A 26,217-nucleotide genomic window follows, 5' to 3' on the forward strand; every position below is an offset into this window, starting at 1 on the left:
AAGAGATAAAGGAATCATAAAGATAAGCAACAACTAAATATATATATATATCCCCCATGGTATCAGACATACAAACAACTTACTCTCGTGCTACCAATCATACTACAGTCAAACCTCATACATTGATGAAAAAAGGAACTGGTAAACAATTAGCTAGATAACACAGCTAAAATTGTTCAAGGGCTACAGAAAAGTAATAACGGCCCTTGTAGCAGGTCTACGCGCGTTTCGGTGGTTCAAGCCACCTTCATCAGGACCTTGTTCACCATTTAGTGCAGAACCCGGGGATCAGACTGGACAAAGAACAAAAGAGCACAATGAGTATTTTTCCTTTTTTTTAAAAAGTGCGATTATAGGGATCATATGATGGTCCAGATCAATTGAACAGCATCAATAGCGTCGTTTATGATGGAAGCAAAACAGGCATGTGAGACTCAGGACTTCATCCGAATTAATAGCAAGGTGGTCACAGTGTGTCCTTGTTCAATGGAACTTTGCGCAATTCATCTATGTGTCGTATTAAAAAGAAGAAGAAGATCTCAAGTTGGTTGGGGCTGCCGGCGAAGGGACTCAGTACTGTTACTTCCTAGTTTATGTGTACAGTAGAGATGCAGTCCGTTGGTACACTGCTTTATTGTATACGAGCGACTCTTAAAATCCGTGGTCCCGCGCCATAATCCTTCTCCGTCACTGCGCCCCCTGCTAGCAAAGTGTATCTATTATCACTGAATATTGGCAAGAAATAAATGTTTTTCTTCTGTATTTATCTGTAAAAATCAGTAAAACGGAAAACAGGAAGCCTTAATTATAGGCCGCCGGGCAAAGCAGTGTACTGGGTCCTGCCCACACAACCACTCACAGAGATAAACATGTTTAACAGAAAATTAGTGTTAAATTCTGGTCTACATGGGGCCCATGGGCAACTGCCCAGCGTGCCCATGCGTTAAGACGGCACTGTGTAGCTGCATGCATTACTCCTATTATATGCCAGGAGACAGGTTGCAATTAGATGGGGTCGCAGAGTTCTACCGACATTTAAAGCCTGGCTATCTGACGTTACATACAGGCAGACACAACTAGGCACGTATTGGGAGTTGATGCCTCCAGCATCTAGGCCCCGAGACATCTGGGAGCCATTTCTCAACTGGGCACGGGCAAGAGAGGCATCCCCATCTTCTACACAACAGATGACTGCGATAGAAAATCCGGTTGGGCAGAACAATGCATTTGTTTCAGATCCGGACGATCTGGGGGAACTGCCGCAGTTACATGCAGATGACAGCGGCTTGTAGATTCTGCACATGTTACAGTTCTGTGTGCTTGCTGATTGTCCTGCCATATCTAGCTAACAGACACGCACTGTTCATCACTGTATATATTTTTTTATGTTGTGCTACCCGTCCCTCTCTTGTATCCTCATGGCTTAGTCGACGTCTGCTGTGTATAATGACGTAACTGTTCCACACCTTCAATCAAGATACTGTTGGAAGTGCTGACATCCACCTGTTCTTTTTTTTTTGTTATTCTGATCCTGGTAAATGATTCCTATTTTATGCATAGCTCAGTACTGTACAGAATGCTTCTATCCTATTCATGTAACATTATAAACGTAATGCATGTACAGTGTTTATCTGAAAAATTTAATAAACAAAAAAAAAAAAAAAAAGACGGCACTGTGTAGCAGTGGCAATGGTGGTTAGCTGTTCCGCTATCATGTTTTCGAACGAGCAAGACTGCTAGAGCCCAGGCAGTTTTGTAGATGCCGCCTAGCAGTCTTCAGCGTTGCTGCCGTAAAATCATTAAGATGAAGAGACGGCAATGTCAGCATCGCTGCAGTAGAATCACAAGATGAAGGCACGGCAATGCCAGCTCGTCTGCTCCCAGGATCCAAACATATTTTTAGTTATGCCTGAAGTTCGTATAAAGGAGCAGGGCCAGTCTACAACCTCAGAGGAGCACCAGAACACGCTTCATATACATCTCAATTAGCTAGCATTCTATCACTCTATGTGTATGGCCTACACCACACTCCCCTACAAAGGATTACATAGGAGGATTACATAGGTTGCGAACACTGCCACTTCTCCTTTGACCTTGGTAAGAATACGCCCAGCACGGACTACACCCTGCACTGTGGATTGCTTAATGTACGATCGTTACGAAAACACAAGTTAGACTTTTACGATCTACTCATTGACAAACAATGGGATCTCGTATTTTTAACAGAGACTTGGTTAGATAATGACTCCACATCTGATGCCCTTGAGGCACTTCCAGGAGGATATGCTATACATAGACAGGACAGACCCATAGGCAGAGGAGGGGGCATTGCAATTGTAGTCTGAGAAAGCTTGCATTGCCAATTAGACTGCTCTCCCATCCTGGACAGCGAGGCAGGGAGTTTTACTATTATATTGAATAATAGTTACACGCTTGAGGGCGTGTTAATCTATAGACCCCCAGGCCCTATAGCCATGTTTGAGGAGAGTCTGGTGGAAGGCATTATAGAGACCGCACTGTGCACAGATACATTTTTGCTTCTCGGAGACCTTAACTTACATCTGAACAACCCTTTAGACAGTGTTAGCAAGAATTTCAGTCAGGCATTAGGAGCCCTCCAATTGAACCAAATTGTCAACGGCCCTACTCATCAGTTGGGTCACCTATTAGATCCCATCTTTGTCAACTGGGGGGAAGTAACAGCCATGACCCCCATACCCATCCCCTGGTCGGATCATCACTTAGTCCCTTTTTCTATACGAATCCCTGGAAATAGACCCCCGCAGCCAACACCACGGTACCACCTTAGGCGAAAATGGAATACCTTCTCCCAGCTTAAATTCCGCGAGGCACTGACTAAAGGGGGGAGCCCTGGGGGGGATGATGCTGACACGGCCAATACCAACCTCTGCAATCGCATCCATGAGGCACTAGACTGTACAGCTCCTCTTCTAAAAGCTAAATCTGGTGGCCGTATACAAAAATCTGCCCCGTGGTTTAACGACGAATTAAGAGTCTTGAAAACTGCATTGAAGAGAACCGAAAGAGAATGACGCAGGACCTTCTCTAAAGAAACCAGAAACGCCTACTTGTTTGAGAGGCGGCTTTACCACAATCAAATCATAAAGTCTAAAGCAGCATATTATACGCTCAGAATCAGTGAAGCTGGTAACTCAGTGAAAGAGCTGTTTTCCCTTTATAAAACTCTTTCGAGCGGAAAATCTGCAATCATCCCGGACGACTGTTCTTCTGAATCATGCGACAAGATCGCTGATTTCTTTGCAGAAAAAATATCTAAAATCTACTTGGCATTTCCCACTAAACCCATAAATGGGACAGAATTCGTGGAAAGTACTAGGGATTGGGGGGATAGACACAGACTGACCATCTTTGTCACCCCGCCCCCCAGAAGATCTCATAAAAATCTGTAGATCTGTGAGGTCGGGCTCTCCACGGGACCCTACCACACCAAAACGTCTGACAGAGAGTCTGGTGGTATTGGAACCATACACCAGACATCTATTAGACATGTCTTTTAGCACCAAGACCGTACCTAAAGATTGGAAAAAGGCGGTGGTTCTACCCTTAAGGAAGAAATCCACTATCAGCTTTGAGAAACTAGAGAACTCACTTCTACCTTACCTGGCTAAAGTCGCTGAAAAAACGGTCAATATGCAGTTGATGGACTTCGTGGAAAAGGCTGCTCTATTACATGACACCCAATTTGGCTTCCGTCCCCGCCACTCAACGGAGTCGGCGCTCCTAACGGCGGTGGAGACCCTTCGCCAGGGGGTGGATGAGGGTCACACCATGGCCCTCATCCTATTGGACCTGAGTGCAGCATTCGACACTGTAGCCCATGCCACCCTGCTACAGTGTCTGAACAATGGAGGAATATCTGAAGCTGCACTCCAATGGATCCAATCCTTCCTGACTGAAAGAAGCTTTCAAGTCCGCCAGGGTGATTACCACTCCAAAGACAGAATTGGGCCAGGGCGTTCCCCAGGGATCGTCCCTGAGCCCAACCCTATTCAATCTTTATGTCTCTCCAGTGGCTCCTATTGCTATGGGCATGGACTGAACATTGTGTCATACGCCGATGACACGCAGCTGGTTATCTCCCTCTCACGTGCACCCGGACTTGCCATGGACAGCTTCAGGGCGTGCATGCAAGACCTTGCAACCCGGATGTCCATTAATTGCCTTAAGTTAAACGGCAATAAGACCGAGGTGCTCGTGGTGGGGAGGAATCCATCTGTCTGGTCGTCGGCGTGGTGGCCCCCATGCCTAGGTGAGGCTCCCGTGCCACGTCAGGAAGTCAAAAACCTAGGTGTCTGGCTCGATGCTGACCTGTCTTTTGGACCCCAAATAGATCGGGTGGCGGGTGTCTGTTTCAGCGTTTTAAAAACCCTACGGAAGGTCCTTGCTCTCCTTCCTATGTCCGCCCGGAGAACGCTGGTACATGCCCTCGTCACATCGCGTCTAGACTACGGCAACCTACTATACCTTGGAGCAACCGCTAAGGCAATAAACCGCCTCCAGGTATTACAGAACGCGGCAGCCCGCCTCATCTTAAAAATCCCCAAAAGATCGGATTCCAAAGCTGCCCTTCAGACCCTCCATTGGTTGCCAGTGAGAAGCAGAGTGGAATTTAAAGCCCTCTGTACTTGTCACCGCATCCTCGCCAAGAAAGCACCAATACCACTTCAGAACCTGGTCTCAAGGTACGTACCATCACGCGCTCTGCGCTCTTCTCACAGAGGCCTACTAAAAGTCCCTAGGGTTAAAAGGGCCCGCATGGGAGGACGCTCTTTTCGCCATTTGGCAGTAAAGAGCTGGAATGCCCTGCCTCCTAATCTCCGCCTGGATTCTTCCGAATCCAGCTTTCGGTAGAACTTAAAAACATACCTATTCTCAAAATAATCGTGCTCTCTTCTTGCTTCTACTCTGAGTTCCTCTTCAGTTGTAGCGCGGGGACACGCTTCTGCGTAACCAAGCGCTTTACAAGCTTCCCTATATATATATATATAAAGATGAAAGCATAGGCTGGGGAAGAAGCAGCGAAAGGAAGGACCAGAGGAATATCTGACCGGGTGTCCAGGAAAGGTAGGGCACATCCCCAAGAAGAAATCTGTAGGACTCAATGGTCCAAGGTGGTCGCCCTCCACTTAAAACGGGATACCTACTCACCAAGTGAGTGGACTTGTTACGAGGAAGGCATATCAACGGGATTATGCAGTCACTACTATGAAGAGGAGGGGAACTGATGCTACGGCTGCCAACCACTAAAGCCACCTTATCCTCAGTACTGGTTAGATAAATTGCTGGTCACCTGAAAAGGCTCTAAAAGTTGTCTTCCAATGAGAGTGTACGATGGAAAAGCCACAAAAATAGCAGTGCTGAAGATGGAATTGTCTCAAGCCAGATTACTCTACATTTTAGTTTTTGTTAGGTTTATATGCCAAAGGACAGTTAAAAGGACATGAACATTGGAAATATTCCTTAGGCTCACGTGTATTGCTTGCCCGCCTTTTGCAAGAGATTAATTTAAGGTAATTCATGCATTGGAGTAGCCAACAATTTAGGAGGTTTTTTGTACAACATTGAAGTGTGCATTAATAAGTACCTTGGAGTATCATGTCTGATGTTACTAATAAGTGCACCACCCACCCTGAAAAAACAGATATGAAACGGAAAACAAAAATAGGAAAACTAGCTCACATTTAAAGTGAGGTATTACATCTTTATTTTAGGATAGATAACTGCTGCGGACACAGATCACAGGCTTAGATTCGGTGACGGACTTCGTTTTCATCCTTTCAAGATCAATGAGATGAGCTCCAAGCCGGGTCGATGTCCGCAGCTGTAGATATTGTAAAACCCCAGACACGATAGAAAAGAGCCTTGTGTGCCAGTCCATTGTTATTCCCAACTGATGGTGTTTATTAATTCCAGGGTTGTACAGCACATAGGACTATCAGGTAACCCGCCAAGAAAGGTTTGAGCCGAATATTTGGCCGGACCCTTACCCCGGGGGACTGCTCCCCAAAGCAGTGCCGGGGCAAGCATCCCAGAGTGGGTCCCTTTCCCTCATGTATGCAGTATTTTAAATACAACCATTGTTAACCGCAGGGCAGATGAGTGCATGCATTACATATGAAAAGGTGATTTGCTGTTTAAATTTATTTGGGGAGCTAAACAGACAGGCCATACCACTAATCACAATGAGCACGCCAAGTGAGCAAACCTGACTATCCTTCGAGTTCTCTTCAACCTTTCATCGTCCTCGCATCCATCCACCATTTTACCCTTTGTTCCTGCGTTATCTGTCCATCCTTTTAATTTCCATCCTTACCCATCCATCCTTTCACATGTACATCTATCCTTTCACTTTATTTGTTTTGATAAAGATATTCTAAAAAATCCCTTCTTGGTGATATCAGGATTAGAAATTGGACGATAGTTAAAAGAAGACCCAAATGTGTAGGATGCGGACCTCCTTCTTCTTTCTTTAACAATCCGAGGTCTTGATACCTCCTTAGCAGTGTGTGGTCTGTGGTCTGGTTAAAATATATTATCACTTGGTTAACGCCAAAAACAGTAGACACCGATATCACCAAGAAGGGATTTTTTAGAATATCTTTATCAAAACAAAGAGAGTAACCATATCCATCAAGCAGCTATGTGTTATTCTACGAGCTTTTAAGTTGTGGTAATTTCCTGAAGAAGGCGTGTGATACGCCGAAACGCGCGTCGAGACTATTAATCACTACAAAAAGAAATAATTTTATATGTGTAATATTTGTATGAATTGTATGCGATTTTCTTGCAATTGTATGTATAATCCTGTATTTTGGACTAAGTAGAAATACAATGCTTATGTCTTTTTAACTTTCAGGATGCTTTGAATTTATTGTTGTTGTTTAATATTAGTGAGACAACTGTGGACACAATTGAATAAAATCAATAATTTTTTATAGATATTTTTCTGCTTATTTCTGGCTCACCCTTTTTATATTGGTACATGAATGATCTTGTAGTTGCCTAGGAACTGTTTTCTACATTTGTTATTCCCTGTCCTAGGAACCGGACCAAATATAGTTTAAGGGACCCTTGATAATTTCCAATACTTTCTAAACCATTGGCCATCCTGATGGGATCATTCATTACCACTAGGTCAGTGTAAGGGGTGAAGCAAGTGGTAGGTGAAAAGCAGGGCTGGGCAGGTACACCTGTGTGTTCCCTGCCCAGGTAGTGAAAAATACCCTTGTGTGTTTTTTAATACCAATGAGGTTACCTCTTCCCATAGGTTAACATGGGGGAATGGTTGAGATTACTAAGCTGTAATAGTGGCTTGCAGTGGAACAGCCTCATAACATTTCCTATCATTTGATTCACAATGACAAACCCTCTCCTGTGGTAAAGAGGGATTTGTCATTAATACCTTAGAAATGCCACTTCTAGAAAGTGGGAATTTCTCCGCTCTCAAACTCTCTGTGTGCCTTTAAGGTTGACTCCAGTCCACATGGAGGCTGGGGAGCACATCTCTGCATTCCCCAGAGACAGCTATACACATTGGGCATGCAAATGGAACAACAAACCTCTACCATTTGAGGGCCTGGCTGAATAGATTTGAGGGAGAGTTTTTGACACTTGGCCTCTGGGAGGCAGATCATGGCCTCACTAAAGATTAAGATCTGTATACCACGGCCTCATGGCAGACAGTACTGAAATTTAGGGGAGACAACTGTGGTTCAAAGGGAATCCCTCAGAACCACCCCCAACTTCAAAGGTAAACTATAGTATAACTATTGGTGCAAAACTTCAGCAGAATAGAGATACAATTATGGGAACGTGGGACCGGAGACACAGGCATGGCGTGGTGCACACTGCCAGAGGAATCTGTTGTGCATAAGGAGGATAAGTGCCTTTGGAAGGGACCTTGCACCCTTCCGGAATAGTGGCTGGCCAGGGCTGAATACCTGCTGCTGTGTGATACCCTGAAGTATGGTCTCCAATTTGCCCATCTGTTCTCTCGTGGAGGTCTCAGGGCCATCAAAGACCTCCCGCAAGGGGCCCACGCTGTCTACATTTGACACCTGGAGAACCATGCCCTCTCAAGTGCCCACATTGTCTGCTGGTTCCCAACTGGTGGCGTAGCATGAGCCTTGAAGTCAGTATTGTGCCTGGAGACCAGATTACCTTGTGTGGAGCTCCAAAAGTACTGCCGGCATCCAAAGAGCGTAGCACCTGCATTGTGAGGCCTTGACACACATAAGATGTTGGTGGTGAGCGGGTTTACTGGTTGCGGGGCCCTGCGCGGCCAGATTCATCAATCATGCCGTTTCTCTTTCGTGCGACATGCCGACGGCATGCACATTGAGTGCGGTGTCCAATTCACAGATTGCGACCCTTGGAGGTAAGGGCGTACCTGGAGTAGTACCTCATTCTACCTCGTGCAGCACTGCTGTGTGAAAAGAATTGTCTGGTGAAACCAGTATCAATGTGCACCAAACTGTGTGGCTCATTTTCAGGGAGGTACAGATGTTGCAGCTCTTCCTGTGTGTGACCGGAACTGTCTGGTGTGACTCGACATCCACCAGATGTTGTGCCTCCTTTACAGGGAGGTGCTGGGGAGTGGATTTTTGTTACGTGGTGCAAAGATTGCCTGGGTGCTACTTTGATTGACATGTGTCTAAAAGGGTTCCTCCTTTCAAGAGGCTCCTCTGCTTCATCCCCCATTCATCGATTGTTCCTTTGTGCCCTCAGTGCAACGGACCAACTGCCCTCCCGACGACTTTGTGTTGCCAGGTAGTATTGCCTGGATTAGGCCTGGGTGGTTAGAGTAATTTTTTCGGCTAAGAGAGCGATTGGAAGGGAGTCATGAGACTACGGGACTCTCTCCTCCCCCCCGCCCCACACCTTCCCCCCTCCTTCCCTGTGCTTTACAAAACTGGGCTGGTGCCGCAAGGCACAGTGTGGAATCCTTTGATTGAAAGACTATCACCCACAGCCCGCTTCTGCTCCGCATACCTTGGGTGAACTTCTTAAGCAGTGGCCAAACCTCGATTTGTCGACTGGCTCCGAATTGGACCTGCTATATACCCCCATCTTCATACCGGGGACCCTGACAAAGTGGGACTCCGGACACGATTGGCCTACAATCAGGGGGGAAGGTTTTCTTTATGTCCAGCCCAAAGGGTGTAAGGAAGTCTGTAGTAGCTGAATGGTGGAGGAGGACTTGGGCCACGGGGTCTGCAAGTGCATTATAAATAGGGCTCCTGGTTTTATGGTATTTTTTTTGTTTACATTACCATCTGTATTTATCCATATTTATTTTGTGTCAACTTTTTCTGCAGTTATCCATATTTATTATGGGTTTTGTGAAAAAATAAAGCTGAAACTGGTATATTTCTGCATTTATTTAACCACTAAATATGCAGTCATGCTTGAATGCCTGCCAGGTTTCAGTGATATGAACACCTGCAGAAGATAAATCAATGCACTTATATGAAAATATGCACATTTCAGTATCAGCCTTATGTATATCTACTGCTGTTTAATCCTCTTTACTAAAATTCATTTTTTTTAACCCCCTTACCTATCAATCCACACAGTTATTGGCCTGGCAGGCATGGCAAAGTGTATTTAAAATCACTCAGAAAGCACCTAATTTCCGTTTTTATCCACATTTAAAAATAAATACAGACAAGAAAAGAAATGGTTTTCTTTCTGTAAAAATCTGTAAAAGTGGAAAACAAGGAGCCTTAATTATAAACTGACCTGACAGATATCAGTTGCACCGCATTATGGTGTAGATGTTTGCGAGTGCGCTCCATATGGACCAGCCTGATTTCCATGGCACTGCATATCGGTGCTGAACGAGTGTGTGGGAGTGACTGCCTGTTATTAATTACATTCCACAGCGGAGGTGCTTTACACGTTGATTCCTTGCCAAAAGAATACTACGTTTGACATTGGCTTTACCTGTGCTGCTTTGGCCCACGGTGCCATTTAAAAGAGTTGAAATTAACTGTGTGTACACATTTCTGATATTGTTGTGATCTGGGGTGCACCCTATAACTGTGTGGTGCACCCTATAACTGTGTGGTATTGAATTATAAAAGTTTGCTGGGTGGGCCTCATTCTGACGTTTTGCACCGCATAAGAGTGCTGGGGTGTAAAGTAGGATCTTTCCCAAGTCTGCATAATACTGATGTCATTTTAACACGGTTGGGCCTGGTAATGCTAGTGATATTTCCAAATGTGATTCATGCCCAGAAATACATGATGTTCATGATGTGTTAATTAATGTGTGTGTTGAATACAAACTTTATTTAAATATGTGCTGCGTCTCTTTTGTGACACTCAGTGTTTTTATTGTGTGAGAGTGTTGTGCCAATACTTTACACATTGCCTCGGTGATAAGCCTGACTGCGCAGTACCAAGCTTCCAAAGAGTGAGTTATACACTGAGCATAATCACCCACCCCTAACGGAAGTGGTAGGTTGTGTCGGGCTAGGGTCTCGCCTAAGGCAATCAGAACGTGCCGGTTCCAACAGCTCCTTTCCGATACATTTTTTGTATGTTGGGATGTGTGCAAGTATTATGAGCATGACTTTTTTCAATACTGATCACCATCACTAGCGGTGCCCGTAGCTACTCGTACAGGTTTCTTTTTTCTAAAATTGAAGGACACAAAATGGGGGATTGGTGCTACCCACAAAGGAAATCATCATCCAGCCATTTGTTACCCTTTTGTTGTTTCCATGGCTATCTGGAGGGAGTACACAAGGTTTATTGTCAGAGCAGCCCCTTGGGAGGTGCAGAGGCTGTGACCCTGCTAAATATTCAGTGCAGACAGCCTTCCTGAAAGTCTCTTGGTCGAGGTAAATTCTGCCCAGTCTGACAGACTTGACTTTATGAACTTGGAAGGTACACTGACAGGAGTGGAATGTAGCCGGTTTTATCCTGGATAGGAACAAGTCTGGGAAGCCCTGCTGAAACTTGTATGGCCGCCTCTGCTGCTGCTCTGAACTTAGCTGCATAAAAGAACCAGGCCAGCCCAAGGAGTCAAGACAAGCAAACACGCTACCTTGTATCTTTTTCTAACATTTGCCAGAGACTGAAAGAGGGGTTTTCCAACGAAATAATGCTAGACGTGTAGGTCAGCTGAGTGGAGGCTATGCTTGGTGTGCTCACTCTCTCACTGCATACCTTTCGCTCTCTTCTTCTTCAACTGAGTCTGCTGTTTTTGTCATGGTCCAGGACCGGAGTGGCTTCTCAGCTAACCGGAAGGAGAATCAAGCAAACCTACTGTACCTGTGTGCTTACACCATTTGTTGTGGGTTAGACTGTGGCATTTCCCCTACCGAGCTAAAAGTTACTGACGCAGAGCCTCAATGACCCCTAAGTAGCAAGAAATCCCCCATTTTAGGCAACCAACACTACAACCCTTTTGGTATTGGCCATTTTTGCAGGGTCATCCCTAAACTTTTTGCCTTTCTCCTAGCCTTTTTTCTGGTGTTGGTGGTTTTAGGACTCTGGACACTTTAGCACTGCTGTTCAGTGTAAAGTGTGTGTGCTCTCTGTGATAAATATGATAAGGATTGGTCTACATATGTTTGGCATTTTTAATTTAGCTGTTAGTCCCTTGTAAAGTGGTATCTCAAATGCCCAGGGCTGGTAAATGAAATGCTACTGGTGGGCTTGCAGCGCTAATTGCGCCACCCACCAAAGTAGCCTTTCAAACCTGTCTCAGACCTCTGCCATTGCAGGGCCTGCGCGCGAAGTGTTACTGCCACTGTGACGTGGCACCTAAAGTGTGTGCCATGTCTGTGACCCCCTTTTACTGCATGTCAGTCACCCCATAGGTAGGCCCTAGCTAGCCCTATGGGCAGGGGGCATTGAAGGTAAAAGTTGGGCATGTACCTTAAGTGTGTGACATGTTCTGGTAGTGACAAACAGCCATTTTGGTTTCTCACTACTGTAGGGCTGCCCCCCCCCCCATAGAAATGCATTGGGGATTCCCTGATAAGTGTTTTAGTGGTAATTCTGATATGAGAGGAGGGGCGTGGTCAAGTTTAGTATATTTGGAATGGTAATAAAAAATGCTGTGCAATGGTGTGGGCAGATTTATTATAACTATTTTAGAAATACCACTTTTAGAAGTTGGCATTTCTGTGTGCTAGGTGTCTGCCTTCCTGATGTGAATTGCATATCTGGCTTTAGAGTGACAGGGGCTGGTGAGGTGGGTGTGGCTCTAGGAGGGGCAAGGTGAGTCAGCACTAGACTGAATATGACAACTCCATTTGGAGTAGTGGGAGGAGAAGTCCCTGGTCCCTGAATAGGTCTGTGCCTAGCCTGTACAATGCTGGCTCTGCCCCCTATGGTGTGTCTGATCACTGAGCCCCCACCTGACAACGGGGTAGAGGAGCCTGGTTAACAAAGTGCTCCAATTCCCCCCAAACCAGTTTTGGCTACTTACCCCCCAAGCTCTGTGCCAGGGCAGACAAATCCAAGATGACATATAAATATAGGGGCTGTGACCCCATGAAAGGTTGTTGTTCCTGTGCTTGGGGGGCTTGCTGCTGCTGGGCCTTAGGAGGAACCGCCACAGGGACTGCCTCCCTGCTGGAGGGCCCTGTGTGCTGGCCTGCCTGGGCCCAGCTTTCCCTCCAAGGACTTTTGGGACCATATCGCCTTGGGAGCGCTCTGCTTTGAAAAAGAGGAGAGCGTGGGCTTCGCAGCGCGAAGCTGCAGCCCTTTCAGAGGGAATCCTGATGTGGGGATTCCCCCGCATTCTTGCCAGGGGAAGCGGGAGCCCACCCTGCATTGTGCCTGTCGAGGGGGGGGCCACCCCACTTTAGGCTTTTATTTTAAGGCGGATGCCCACCCCGCATTGCCGCTGTGTTGGCGGGTGCCCACTCCGCTTTTATGATTATTTTTGAGGGGTGCCCACCCCGCATTGCCGCCATGAAGAAGATGTGCAGACCAGACCAGGAAGCCAGGCGGCCTTGCCGGACTGTGAGCGGGGCCTCCGAGGCTGGCGGAGCAGGGAGAGGAAGTCCCACCCACCGCAGGAACCGTCTGGAGCCTCGCGGGCTCCCCTCCGAAGTTCTGTGTCCCAGAAGAGGGACAGGGTGAAGGCAGAGTGAAAGGGGAGCCTTACAGGCTCCTCAGACTGCCGGGACCGGCGTAGAAGGGAACAGAGTCCTGCCCAGAGCTGGTGAGTGGGAGCTAGAGGTTGCACCGGGTTGGTGCCAGTCGAGGCACATGGCCGGTGCCTGAGCGGTCCCACAATAGAGCGGGCCGCTCCAACATTGGGGGACATTTCGTTTAGAGAGCCCCAGAGCGGGGTTGCAGAGGCGCTGCCAGTGCCTCTTTGTTTTCTTCACAGCTGTACCGCCATAGCGGGCAGCTGCAATGTTGGCCATATATGTTTTTAGAGCCCCCGTGGGGGTCCAGAGGGCATCGAGGTGCCAGTGCCTGCAATTATTTCCTCAGTTGAGCCTACGTAGCGGGCAACTGCAACGATGGGGCTTGTTTTGTTTTAGAGAGTCCCAGTGGGGACCCAAAGGGCACAGTGAGTGTCAGTCCCCACAGTTTGCTGCACAGCTGCATCACAATTATTGGCAGCTGCAACGTTTATGCCAGTTCATTGATAGATGTCCAAGTGGGAACCCAGGAGGCACAGTTGTGCCAGCACAATTGCACACTCTTGATTCTGCTGCATTGGCAGCCAGCCCTGACATTTGGGAGAGAGGGCATTTGAGCCCTCTGAGAAGGCCAGTTGGCCAGGGGGTCAGTGTTAGGTTGATAGGGCGCCAGGCCCTAATGTGATTTATGTGGTGCCTATGATAAATGTGATTCATGCATATGAGGTTATTGCATAATGTGTATATGCTGGTGAGGTTGGCGCATAATGTGTTTTATACCTAATGTGATACTGGTTGCATATAATAATTTATGTTGCAGGATATAATATGGAGTACAGTGTTTTGCCAGTAGTTACTAGTTGCATTCTACATTTACTATTTGTGCTTCGTGATGGTTCTGACAGTAGCCCAATTGGTCCTGTCGGGTGTATATAATCCCATGTAAATATTGCCTAATGCCAGGTGGCACAGTGTATATTGTGGGATTACTATTCTAATGGGTTTTGGATAATACAAAGGCAATTGTTATATATAACCTTGTGTGGAGTTTCTTTTGTGGTGTGCCTAGTGTGTTGCTGCTGTGTGAGTGTTGCGCAAACGCTTTACACATTGCCTCTGGGAAAAGCCTGACTGTTCGTGCCAAGCTACCGAGGGGGTGAGCAGGGGTTATCTTCAGCATGTAACTCCCTTGCCCTGACTAGAGTGGTGATTTCTGCCTGGTTTTGGCGCAAGCCTTAGCCAACCAGAAATCCCATTTCTAACAGACCCTATAACCCATGGTGTAAGCTACCTCCGTGGCACAATAAGCAATTTCCGGAACTTTGAAAAACTATTTTGATGCTTTGTACTAATGACTACGTTTGTGTATGCATTGCTTTAGGTGCTTGTGAATACTAGGGCAGCGCACAGTAAATATTATAGCCTTTTGAATTAGTCCCTTTGAGGAGGGAGGATTGTGATCTTCAATTTGATATACTCATGACTATGAGCAGTTACTGATAAGAATTAGTATGTGTCTGCAAACATTACAAAACATTTTGTTGTTGTCATACCTATTCTGTTGTGGTATTGTAATTGTTAACAAATATTAGTTATCCATTGTATGGTGTTGTCTGCTCACAAGTCTGGCAGGCATTCATACAATCCTGAACTCCACAGAGTCTAAAACCCTCTCAGGGAAACAGCCTAGCCCCAGTGTGTTCAACATAAAGCGGTCTGCAACCCACATGAGTGCAAATCTATATTTTTTAATATATACCACACATTCATATTTATTTGGTAATAGTTTTGTAATACTTTATCTGACTTAACTGTCTTACCATTTCCAGTGAGCTTGGCAACCACTGGTCGACTAAATTACTCGGGGTTGTCAAGAAGGTCTGCCTTTCCACCTCAAGCCCAGTGTCAACCTTCATGCCTGTAGGAACACATGAGGTCTCATATTTGATACCGGTAGGTGGCCTTTACAATTTCAGGCTTTTAGGAAGAGTCGGACAGCTAACACTCTCTGTGCACTTGTCATAATCATGGCTTATTTGCAGCAGAGGATACTGAAACCAAGCACAGAATATGCAAGTCTTAATTCCAATGTCAAAACAGAAAAGGTGGTGCAGCTTTACAATAGTTTGTGTGACAGTATTACTGGCCCTGGACCTTTCAGATTGGCTTACCTTCAGAGTCTTTATATGGTTCTCCATTTCTTCTCTTTCCTGCCTGAAGTGCCCAAGCATCTCTTGGACATTCCTTTCCTGCTTTGATTTTGTGTTCTGTGCCCCTGACCTGAGATCCGACAGCTCCCTTTGGTGAATGTCTCGCTCCATCTTTAACTGCCGGCTCGCATTGGCGAGCTCTTCCTGGGCGAACTCCTGCTCCTTCTGAACCTCAGAAATAGTTTTACGGAGGTCCTTGTTGGCTTTCTCCTCTTCTGCTAACCTGTTGGTAAGTTCTACTCTCAGAGCACTCAAGTCTTTGATGGTCTCTTGCATTTCCAGTAGACGATCATTGTCCTTGGCCCGCATGTGGTTGACTTCAGAAAGTTCTTCTTCAAGGCGATCTTTGTCCTCCCTGAGCTGGTGCTGAAGCTCCCTGTGTCTCTGGACATCTGCCTCCAGTTGGCTGATGATGTCCCGAGTCTCTCTCAGCTCCCGCTCCAGCTCCATTTTTTGAGTCCTGGATTCTTGGATTTTAACATCCCGGCAATGCAGCTCCTCCTCTTGCTGTGCACGTTTGGCAAGGACATCGCTAAGCTCTTTCCTCAGATTTTCTATTTGGTGCATAGCAGCCTGGAGTTGCGATTTCAGCTCATCCTTTTCTTTCACCAACTAAAAGAAAAAGAAAAAATCAATGTGTACAATTTCAAACACGTGCATGTTCTAATTCAAGGAGAAACATGCGATGAACTGAATGTAAACTTAGTCCTAGGTGCTACACAACGCCAATTACTAAATAAACTACACGGAGACTAAACTCCTCTTTAGAGAAAAACAGATGGGTTATGACATGTTTTGGAGTTGGTCTTCAATACACTTAAGTGTTGCAGAAATAAATAACAACTGGGTGTTGCAAAAAAATTGAAATATTTGTTTTACTGCAAAGAAAAACAAGAACACCGAGGTGGGCACTATAGTGCCCTTGCTCGTGGGGGTGGGTGCTCTGGTTCCATTCTTCATTTCTAGTAGAAATGTCCACAGAGGCTTGTTTTGGTAAAATATTGAATACGATTCCAAAGATAGATTGTTCGATCTATGTTTGCCACAGGAAAGACTATAGAACATCAATATAGAGCAGTTGAAGAGAGCTACCGAGCTGAGATGCCGAGATAGCATTCACATTCCTCAACAACTATAGTCATTCAGCAATCCTCACTCAACCACTCCTACGATAGGAACAAATTACATATATTTCCCCTCATTTTTATTAGCAACTTATAGCACACACAGCTACCCCGAGGGGGTTTCCTAGTGTGAGGAAAGAACAGATCAAATGTCCCAGGACAGAGACTTAGAATAGCCATGTATTCAGATTTGTGCGCAAGGTAAAACAATTAGTTGCAGTGTCTGAGTGTCAGGCACAGAATTCCACAATTTAGGACATAAGTAGGCGAAGGAATTGCCTTTAATATGGGTTAGAGGGAACCTTGGTACGATGAACAAGTCTTGATTCGAGGGTCTCAAGGATCAATTGGGCTGATAGGGAGTCACCAGTTTCAGGATGTAACGTGGTGCCATTCCAAATTTGGCTTTCAACATGTAGCACCGTGCTTTAAACTCGATACATTTGGAAATCTTAAGCCAATGTAATTCCTGGAGCAAAGGAGCGACAGAAGCATATTTGAGTACGCGGAAGTGCAGCGTAGTATCAGCATTTTAAACAATCTGTAAGCGATGGACAGAGGTCTTGTCCGCAACTAGATACAGCACATTGCCATAATCCAATCCAGATATGACCAGAGCCGGAATTACAGTCCTTTGGACCACCAGGGAAATTAGCTAAAGTATTTCTTTCAGCTGTTTAAGGACAACAAAGCATGTGCCAGTTACCTTAGCCACCTGCGGCTTCAGGAGGTCTTTTTCGTCAATAAGAAAGCCCTGATTTTTCACCTTGGACGAAGGAATAGGTGGAGTCCTTAAGAATACAGGCCAATGCCGTGGGGCCCAGAGGGAGATGGTATTACCCAGAACCAGAACCTCAGTCTTGTTGCCATTAAGTTTAAGTGAATTTTAATTCGTCCATGTCAACATTTTACTCATGGCCAGATGTAACAAGGAAGGGCCATGGCTCTGTGCCGAAGATAATAAGAAAATGATCTGAGTATCATCAGCATATGAAAAGAGGGTAAGGCCACAGCTCACTATTAAGTCCATCAGAGAAATTATATAGATGTTAAATAATAAGGGGCTCAAAATGGAGCCCTGTGGAACTCCGGAGGTCAGGGCCTGTGATATAGATTTTACATTGTCCAGGAAGGAATCAAGTCACCCAAAGGCTGAGCCTTCAAGTCCTAATGACTCCAGTCTGTTAGCCAGAATAAAGTGGGAAATTGTGCCGAATGCCACACTCAAATCCAACAGAATGCGAGCGGCTGTACCTCCCTCATCTTAGATGTTCCGACACGCCAAGAAGGGTGGACTCAGTGCTATGCCTAGCCCTGAAGCCTGACTGTGAGGAATTGAGTAAATTATGGGCCTCAACAAAAGTGGTGAGCACGGCGTTAACATGTTTTCCCTGAATTTTGGAGAAGACTGGTAGCAGGGAAATAGGACAGAAATTCAACAGACCGGAAGGGTCTAGATTGGCATTCTTCAGAGGGGGAGGACTAGAGCACGTTTCCATCTCTGAGGCACACAAACTTTGCTCAGTGATGTATTAAGGAGCTGCATGATCGCAGTTAAGATTGACATATCCAGCAGTCTAAGCTTATCTGGTGGGAGAAGATTCAGGAGAGATTTAATAGACAGTAGCGCAGCCGAAAAGGATGCAACATCCAAGGGAGGCCATACGTTTAGTTTAACGGCACAATGTCTTTGTTGCCAGATAATTAGCCTCCACTAAAGATGCATCAAAGGCGTTCCTTTTAAAATTGACAACTACTTACAGAGAATCTTTCGCAATCTGTAGGTGAATCTTTTCCACGTTGCGAGTGAAAACGTGGCTAGTTCATCGCATTGGAACTGTGAAAGGGAGGGCGTTGTCGAAAAGTTACTAGCATCTGATAGATCTTTCACCACTTTGAAGAGTGTCTTCTGACAGTGCCATGCCTTGGTTATTTTCTCTATATAATACTTAGCCCGGGCAGACTTACAAGAGGCATGATACATTTTTAGTGATTCTCTCTATTCAGATTTAGCATCTGCATCATATGACTTCCTGCAGCATCTTTCAGGAATTTACAAATACACACCAACAGGAAAAGCCAACCTCACTCAACGGCAACATAACTACAACAATTAAACATTTGAAAATGACCTCTAAAGGAAATCCTTAAATCATATCAATACTCTTCTTTCTCTGCTAGACCAAGTAGAACCTTCTTCCCATCTTGAAAGTCAATAGACTGTGCTTGCTCATACAGAACATTAGCCACACTGGCTAAAGACATCTCTTCCCGCATGTTTCCCCATAGCTTCATTCCTACAGCACACATGGGAACAGGCAGCACACTTCATCTCTAGACCAAAATCATAACCAGCTTCTCACCCACTCTACACCCCCTATTCCCCCGTTAACACTTTGCCACTCTAGACAAATTACAAGCACCTTCACATTACCTAGAATCTCTCAATACTGACTGCTGTTGCGTCCACAAAGGACTCCAGTCAAATGACCACCCCGCCCCCACGATCCCAACACCTTCAGTCTCCAGAGTTGATATCACATATTGATCTACAGAACTGGAAGATCCAACTATCAAAGAAAGTTAGTCAATTAGGAGATACTACACATTGGAAAGTAAAGAAATCGCTCACAAGTGGTTGACAAATACCAGATCCAAGAGAGAATATATTGTCTTTCTACCTTTGTTACGGCATAGTTTACGCTTACCCAACCATAAAAAAGCAATGCTAATTTACCTGGAAAGGTCGGTGATAAACTATCCCCAGGCACAGGCCCAGCAGGCTCTAAGCGAGCAGTTTATCAAGAAATTTTAGGCCCAGATTATAATAAATCCTCAGAATTCGGTCCAGTGTTCATGAAAGCTACTGATAAGGTTTTAAATTCAAATGTTTCTGGATAAAGATTGCTTTGGTAGAAAGATAAAAATAAAGTCCCTTAACAGAACTGACCTCATTTTTTGAGCAGCAAAAGACATTTTAACGCATGTGCTGGATTATGAAAAAATAACAATTTTATCAACATTGGCCGTAAACAGGGTAGCAATAACAGCTTCAAAGGCACTCAGACAGCCAACTAAAAAGGATAGGAAGATGGGTGGTCGCTCACTGCTTCAGACAGGCCCAACCACGGCCACCACACAATGGCCCGCTGACACTATGGTTGAAATAAGAGAAAGGCTAGAACTCAAGGAAAATACATTTGACCCCAATCTAAGAGCACATTTGTGCATGAACATATTCTTAAAATATATGTACATGCAGAAAATATGCGTCTGTGTGAAAGCTGAAACCGACACATGCATGGAGTAAGAGTGCACAATGTGTGATCTAGGACAAGATCAGGTGTGCGACCGATGCAGACCCCTTGTTCTCCTCTCATTTACAGAGGGGTGAGAATTATTTGTGCTCGGCTGCATGTCCCTCACCGATTGCAAGTTCTAATCAGGTGCTGGACTAGTGTTGCAAGGGAAGGCGGCCTACCAAACCAGTTTGTTCTCTTTGCAGGACCCTGTGCAATAACACGTATGCAGGGCATACTTTTACTGACTATGGGGTAAAAACGAAATATTTGAATGCATCTATAAAGCCATGCCGTAGGGAAAACCAGCTCCACAGACCACATTAGGTGATATCTTGGGCCGGCTTATTGATTGGAACAGATCCACTCTCCCAAAGACTCATTCCTCAGAAAATAATTTTGTTAAAAATTTAAATAGATGCCTATCTCGCTAAACATATATTTTTATTTTTAAAACAAAACTTTCCCTTGACTTAAAAACTAAAGTGCCAACCATATGTCCTATTTTTTAGATGCCTTAAAATAATAACTGTAGGCCACAATGCCAACAACTTGTCATTGCCTATATCTGTGATATGACATTGGCCTGTACGATCAGTATTAATGCAATTAGCACTGGTACAAGCAGACCAATACTGCTGTCCTTAGCCAGATGCAAAAAACGGAGGGAAGAAGAGAAAAACAGATATGCAGGTAAACCACGGCCAAGCACATTTGGAGCTGTACAAGCCAATGCAGAAGCAGCCAGAATCAGTTCATTTTTCGGCAACCTAAGAAAATGCCATTCTTCAAGCTTCTGGTTTCACCCAAGGAGTGGGGAGGTTTTTTTTATGAATGTAATTTTACAAATGGGTAACTTGTCCTTTGACATCAACCCTAATCTTTATTAATAGTCGTAAGTAATCTCACTGCAAGAGACAGAACTGTGAATCTATGGGAGACAGAGGTCTCAAGTCTTGGTGCGAAATGTGCTGAGATCACAAAAAGTCACAACAAACGAGTTCCTGTTAAATAAACAGGTTTGTGTGATGATAATGGAGCTTAGCTTAGTAACTCAGCAGAAGCCCCAAGAATCTCCTCTGAGAAAATTGCATGTGGCAAGAACAATGGCATACTAATAACCTGAATTTTATTTATAGGCAAATACCAAATTATCTGCGGTTTCTAACCGCAGTAACTAATAGATATTATTATTACCTGATTATGGCACTCAATTTACCCACCTCACACGGATGGAAGATCAATTCTAGACCAGTATTCATACTTATGAACCCACAACACAAAACACATTTGTCATTATCAAGCGTTCAGATCACTGGGCCATCTTTGTAGCATACATGAACAGTACATTCAAAATAATATAATCTTTAACTAGTAAATTAATAGGTATCCTCACAGCGATTTTGCTAAAAATAGTCGAATATAAAAAAAAAGAATTTAGGGACCAGTACATATTTTTAAAACAATAGGTCACTAAAAATACAGCTCAATTCAAAGGGCAGTGAAACAGCACCCTCCTTGGCCAACTGTTGTGGAAGCAAGGCTAGAAAGAGGCTCCAGGTGTGCCGCAGTCCAGATTTATGGAGAGCCGAGTCTTTGGAAACCAGATATACACCAAGTTCAAGCAAGGGTTGATGGTTTGTCCTGGTCAATAGTTGTACCTTCTGACTGGGGATTTTATCTAGGTGTCAAAATCAATCATCAGGTCAAAGTGAAGAAACCATAGCTGAGCAGGGCTGAATTGGGATGGATATGCTGATTTTGTAGTTCATCTGGAGGCAGTATTGGAAACTGTAGAAACCACAGTGGGCTCCTCAAGAAGTGCACATTTCTGCCTTTTATTACCATAAACTGTGAAACCTTTCAGGATATAAAAGAATCCATCAGGAAGGCAAGGCTGTAAGCCCATCCAGCAAGGGCTCCTTTAGGATGGAAACCATGTTTTTGCATCTTGTCGGAACTTTGAATCTTGAGACAAAAACATTTGTGCAGGACAAACCAGGAAATTATAACAATAAGGTTTGCACCTTTGCCAGTAGACTTTGGGATTTTGCTTGGTCCTCCAGAGGATGGAAACTTCCTAAATAGCAATTTTTCACGTTCTGCAGAAGCCCCCAAACTCCCATTAAAATACTATTTGACACCTGGCTGCTTACGCCAAAAGGCAAAAAACGTTCAGCCTCTGACTTCTCTCAAGCCAAAGGCCACAAATTCTATAAATCGATGACCCTGCTGGTTTTCCTCCATGCACTTGCAGCTGTCTCTATTTTGGGGAGCTTAGACAATTTTCCAGGCCCAAGGACCACAGTACCAGACAGCAAGGCGACCTTCTCCTAATCAGTACTACGGTTACCATTGCTGTTGTGGGGTCAGCAAGCCCTAGCTCTCCCAAAAGCCCTCCCGTTCCAGGTATTCAACGCAAATCAGGATAGTCAGCTCAGTCCTTCACCAAGCTTATAATAATTCCCTCAGCGTGCAGCCTTCCATCTTCTATTCCAATCATCTCTCTTTCCTAATGCCATTCAAGGTCAGCAAACTGAGACCAATGAGGATCAAAAATCATTCTTCTTCTAGGCACCTCTGGTGTTCACGGCGGGGGAGAAAAGCTCCTCCAGCCCTTTAATGCACCCTCCTTTAAGAGCCGAGAAGTGCTATGGGTCCCATTCGTATTCAAATGTCATGACAGAAGGGAAACGAATGGCAGGAAGGTCTTTGCCAGAGAAGGCTTTGCTCAATGTCAGATGATCTGCTTTCCAAGGAGGGGAGGATGTGTGAATGGACCCAATTACCAGAGAGCAATAGGAGGGTCAACTGGAGGGAAGGAATAAAGACCACATGTGCAGACCTCTTACTTTTAAGAGAAAGAATGCATTTGTGTATAAACGTCACTTAGGATCCTATATAATAAAATTCTATTGTAACTAATGCTTTTTTTTAGCCTAAGTTAATTATATATAATGAAAACTACATTTCTGGAAACTCCCCAACTACATTATTGTAAAATATCTTTTAGCAAAACTTTGCATTATACAAAGGTTGCCACAACTCATCTGTAATTTAATATTCAGGTTCTTGCTATCCTTTTTAAATAGATGTGTGTGCACAACTTAGATTTAAATTTTAAGCACTGTGCAGGTGCAGCCGATTTAAACAGTGTTGAACCTGGCAGTAATGGCTTCAAAGTTTATTTCTAACAACCAGGGATAGCCTGGAGTGCAATATGGCTGGTCTTAAGCTCATGTCACAGTGCTTGCTCCAAAAGTGAAAGGAGGCAACTTCTTTGCAGACTCACGCTTGGAACTTGACATTTAATAAGTCTGCACTGTGCACTTTATACCTCACTTACACAAATGCTAAGTATGTCAATTCAATAGCAAACACGGTTTACATGGATAGGTAAGTGAGTGCACATGCAGTCTGCTTAGTTGGTCCATACCATCCAGAGGTCATTAATGCCAGCTGCACGGGTCCAAAAATAAAAAATAAAAATCGGTGAAAATATCATGCAGAATGATCCTGCAGAGAATCCTGACGAACTTGAACATATGATCCAGAGGAAAAGTCACAACAGTAGTGTCTTGCCAAAGTATGGACATATCCCTGATGCTGCTCTGAAAAGCTCACCAATAGAAACAAATTTGGAGAAGTTCAGTCGCTGTTATAAACCTAGTAGAATGTGATTGATGCCAACCTACAAGTGCACTGCTGGCCTTCTGATGTATAGCATCTCAACACTGCTATGGACAGTTTGAGTAAAGGGAATTCTGTCTAAATGTTTCCCTTGTTAACAACACATAGTTAACGAATTCTAACCTTTTTTTAATTTCTTTTAAGGCTGCACCACCTTATATCAACAGTGTGTAGAGCTTTATTTGTTGGTGAGAAAGGATCAATCAAAGGAAAAAAGTGTAAGAGAAATTCCAGCCTGCATGTGAAAAATCTGAAAACACTTTTGGAAGGAAATAATTACTATCTATTGGGAGACCTTATTAAGGGCTCCACTATATAGACTACCGGAACACAGGTCCTGCATTGCACTCATCCATCTGGTAGCTACAACATGCACTAAAATGGCTACTGCGTAGCAAAGATGTTGCAGGTCTGCTTTTGGCACAGGTTCAAAAGTTAGGTCTATCAAATTTGAAAGGACTATATTCAATCCCAATAGAAAATAATTTTTTTCATACTGGGAGCAAACTTTCTTTGTGCCTCTAACTACTTTCATTTTCTCTACTGGTTAAAATGTTAAGACTTGGCCAAATGAAAAGATAATAAGGCATCATCTCTCGTTTGCAAGGGCCAGTCTGAATACTCAGTCTCCACACGCGGAATCTACACCATTTAAAGAATGAAGATTTTCTTGATTGCTTTAATCTATGTGAGAATGTTTATACCATCTGGAAGGGGTATGATGGGCCTTTATTGCAGGTCGTCAGATATGCAGTCAAGTTCACTGATATAAGGCTGTGATCTCGTGCCCGGAGATCAGGCGCATCTTTATTTTTTCTTCAGGAGCGTCATCATTGATAATTCTTCGCATAATTCTTGGCCTCTGGTACCTATTAAGCCATAGAAGGAATATCTTGTACCGAATCATCACAAATATTATATAAGAGTTACCAAGATCCTCATCTCTGTGAAGTGTTCCTGTATTATTAAATAATAGCATCATAGACCCTCATCTAAAGGGCCTATATATCAAGAATACTGCAATTATATTGATAGGGAGAGTCTAAAATCCGCTAAAATAACAAGTATTGAAAAAGAAATTCACATAGTAAGAAGCACCAGCCCTACATTTTGTAGACCGCCGGTCTTTTCAGACACAGGAATCTGTGGCTCGATTCCCAGAAGAAGGCGCTGTTATAGCGCCGAAACACGCGTCGGAACTTATCTCATTCTCCCCACGTCACTACTTATTGGATTAGATGAAGACAGTCTCTCATTTTAAAATTGTGATTCTTATATATTGTACATTTTGTGTCAAAAATAAACTGTTGAATTTATTGTGTTTTTACTTTCTCATTTTTAATAAAATAGATATTTTTTTATATAATTCTCACTTGCTTGAATTATAATATTCTTGCATCTAGGTCAGAGCCGTCCTGGCCCCAGGGAAGGTAGGGAGGCGGGGTGAACTAGCGTATCCACTCCTCAACGGAAGAGTGGGAAGAGGCTTTACGCAGTGACGTCGAGAGATTCCACGACTTCGACCACCAACACCTACACTTATCTCAGGAAGTCAATAGAGAATTACGTCCACAGGAACGGCGCCTGGAACGGATAAGTGAACGGACAGTGAGGAGAGAAGAAGACGGAGGTCGATGGGAAGTCTTGGAAGTTTGCAACAGCCACGCTGCTAGGCGTTTCATACGATGTTCTTGCAGAGTCTTCGTCGAAGTTGGTGACAGGAGTCGCACTCCACGGAGTCATGGTGCTCCCCAGGCACCACATGCAAATAAAATGAGGGTCTGTGGAACACATCTGCCTTCCACAGGACCCACAAGACGTAGAGCACTGGCGCACTGTTTTATCAAAGAAAACATTGAAGAAGGCTGAAAAACAACCTGAGGAACTGCTTCCGGATCAGAGTTGAAAGCACGAAAAAAGAAGAAATTGACGAAGGCACGTCGGGGTGGAGGGGAGAGGCTTATATGGACTTCATCGCCTTCACATCCAGAGGACGAAGTTTCTATGGAGTTGCTCGCCGCCCTCCACTGAGTAGCAGAGGTACTGCTGTAAATAATTTCCAGATCTAGCCTGGCACCTGGAGAGAATTCTATGGTAAGGAAACTGCAGCTAGATGTCTCTATTAGATACCATTTTCACTCTGAATGCAAACTGACTGCCATTATGGAGGAGATGAATGGCTTGAGGGTTAGATGAACTACCCTAATTTCAATATGAAGTGATTTTTTTTCAATCTAGGCACCAACGTTCACCAGGTGGTCCATGTAAGCTCCTCAAAATATAGAAGCATCAGTTGCTTTAGAGTAATAAGCAGGTCTCTTCTTGGAATATGTTACCGTGGATTGTATGACATTAACATGCCTTACTTCACCACGCACGTCTTTACATTCCCGATTTTACAACGCATACCACTACCATGCATTTACATTCACTCACATTATATACACCTTCACTACGCATTTATTTCTGAAAAATCCTGTTACAGTCTAACACTGCTACCTACTGTTCCAAAATTATACATTAATTCTTAATATATTTAATTAATTGCATTTGTCCTTTAAAGTTTTAATACTATTTGAAAAATGTATATTTCTGAGGGGCGATCCCCCAAGCCCCCCTTTTTTAATTACCCTCAAATGTGTGGTTTTGTCTTGCGTTGTAAAGATTTGTGTGCCAGCATTCTTTACGATGTAAACAAATGTGTGGAAAATGTAATACGAAGTAAAAACTTCAGATT

At 44.3% G+C, this 26,217-nt stretch overlaps 1 protein-coding gene across 2 annotated transcripts in view; it reads right to left on the bottom strand.

The window, feature by feature from the left end:
* Positions 1-26,217, bottom strand: part of CEP128 (centrosomal protein 128) — a 704,507-nt gene that overhangs the window by 442,823 nt on the left and 235,467 nt on the right. For both annotated transcript variants that reach the window (XM_078659994.1, XM_078659995.1), the window contains exon 14: positions 15,329-15,979. In XM_078659994.1, the coding sequence (XP_078516120.1) occupies positions 15,329-15,979 (651 nt within the window). The remainder of the gene's footprint in view (positions 1-15,328; positions 15,980-26,217) is intronic.

The sequence above is a fragment of the Lissotriton helveticus genome, chromosome 9 (assembly GCF_964261635.1).
Source record: "Lissotriton helveticus chromosome 9, aLisHel1.1, whole genome shotgun sequence".
Lineage (NCBI taxonomy): Eukaryota > Metazoa > Chordata > Amphibia > Caudata > Salamandridae > Lissotriton > Lissotriton helveticus.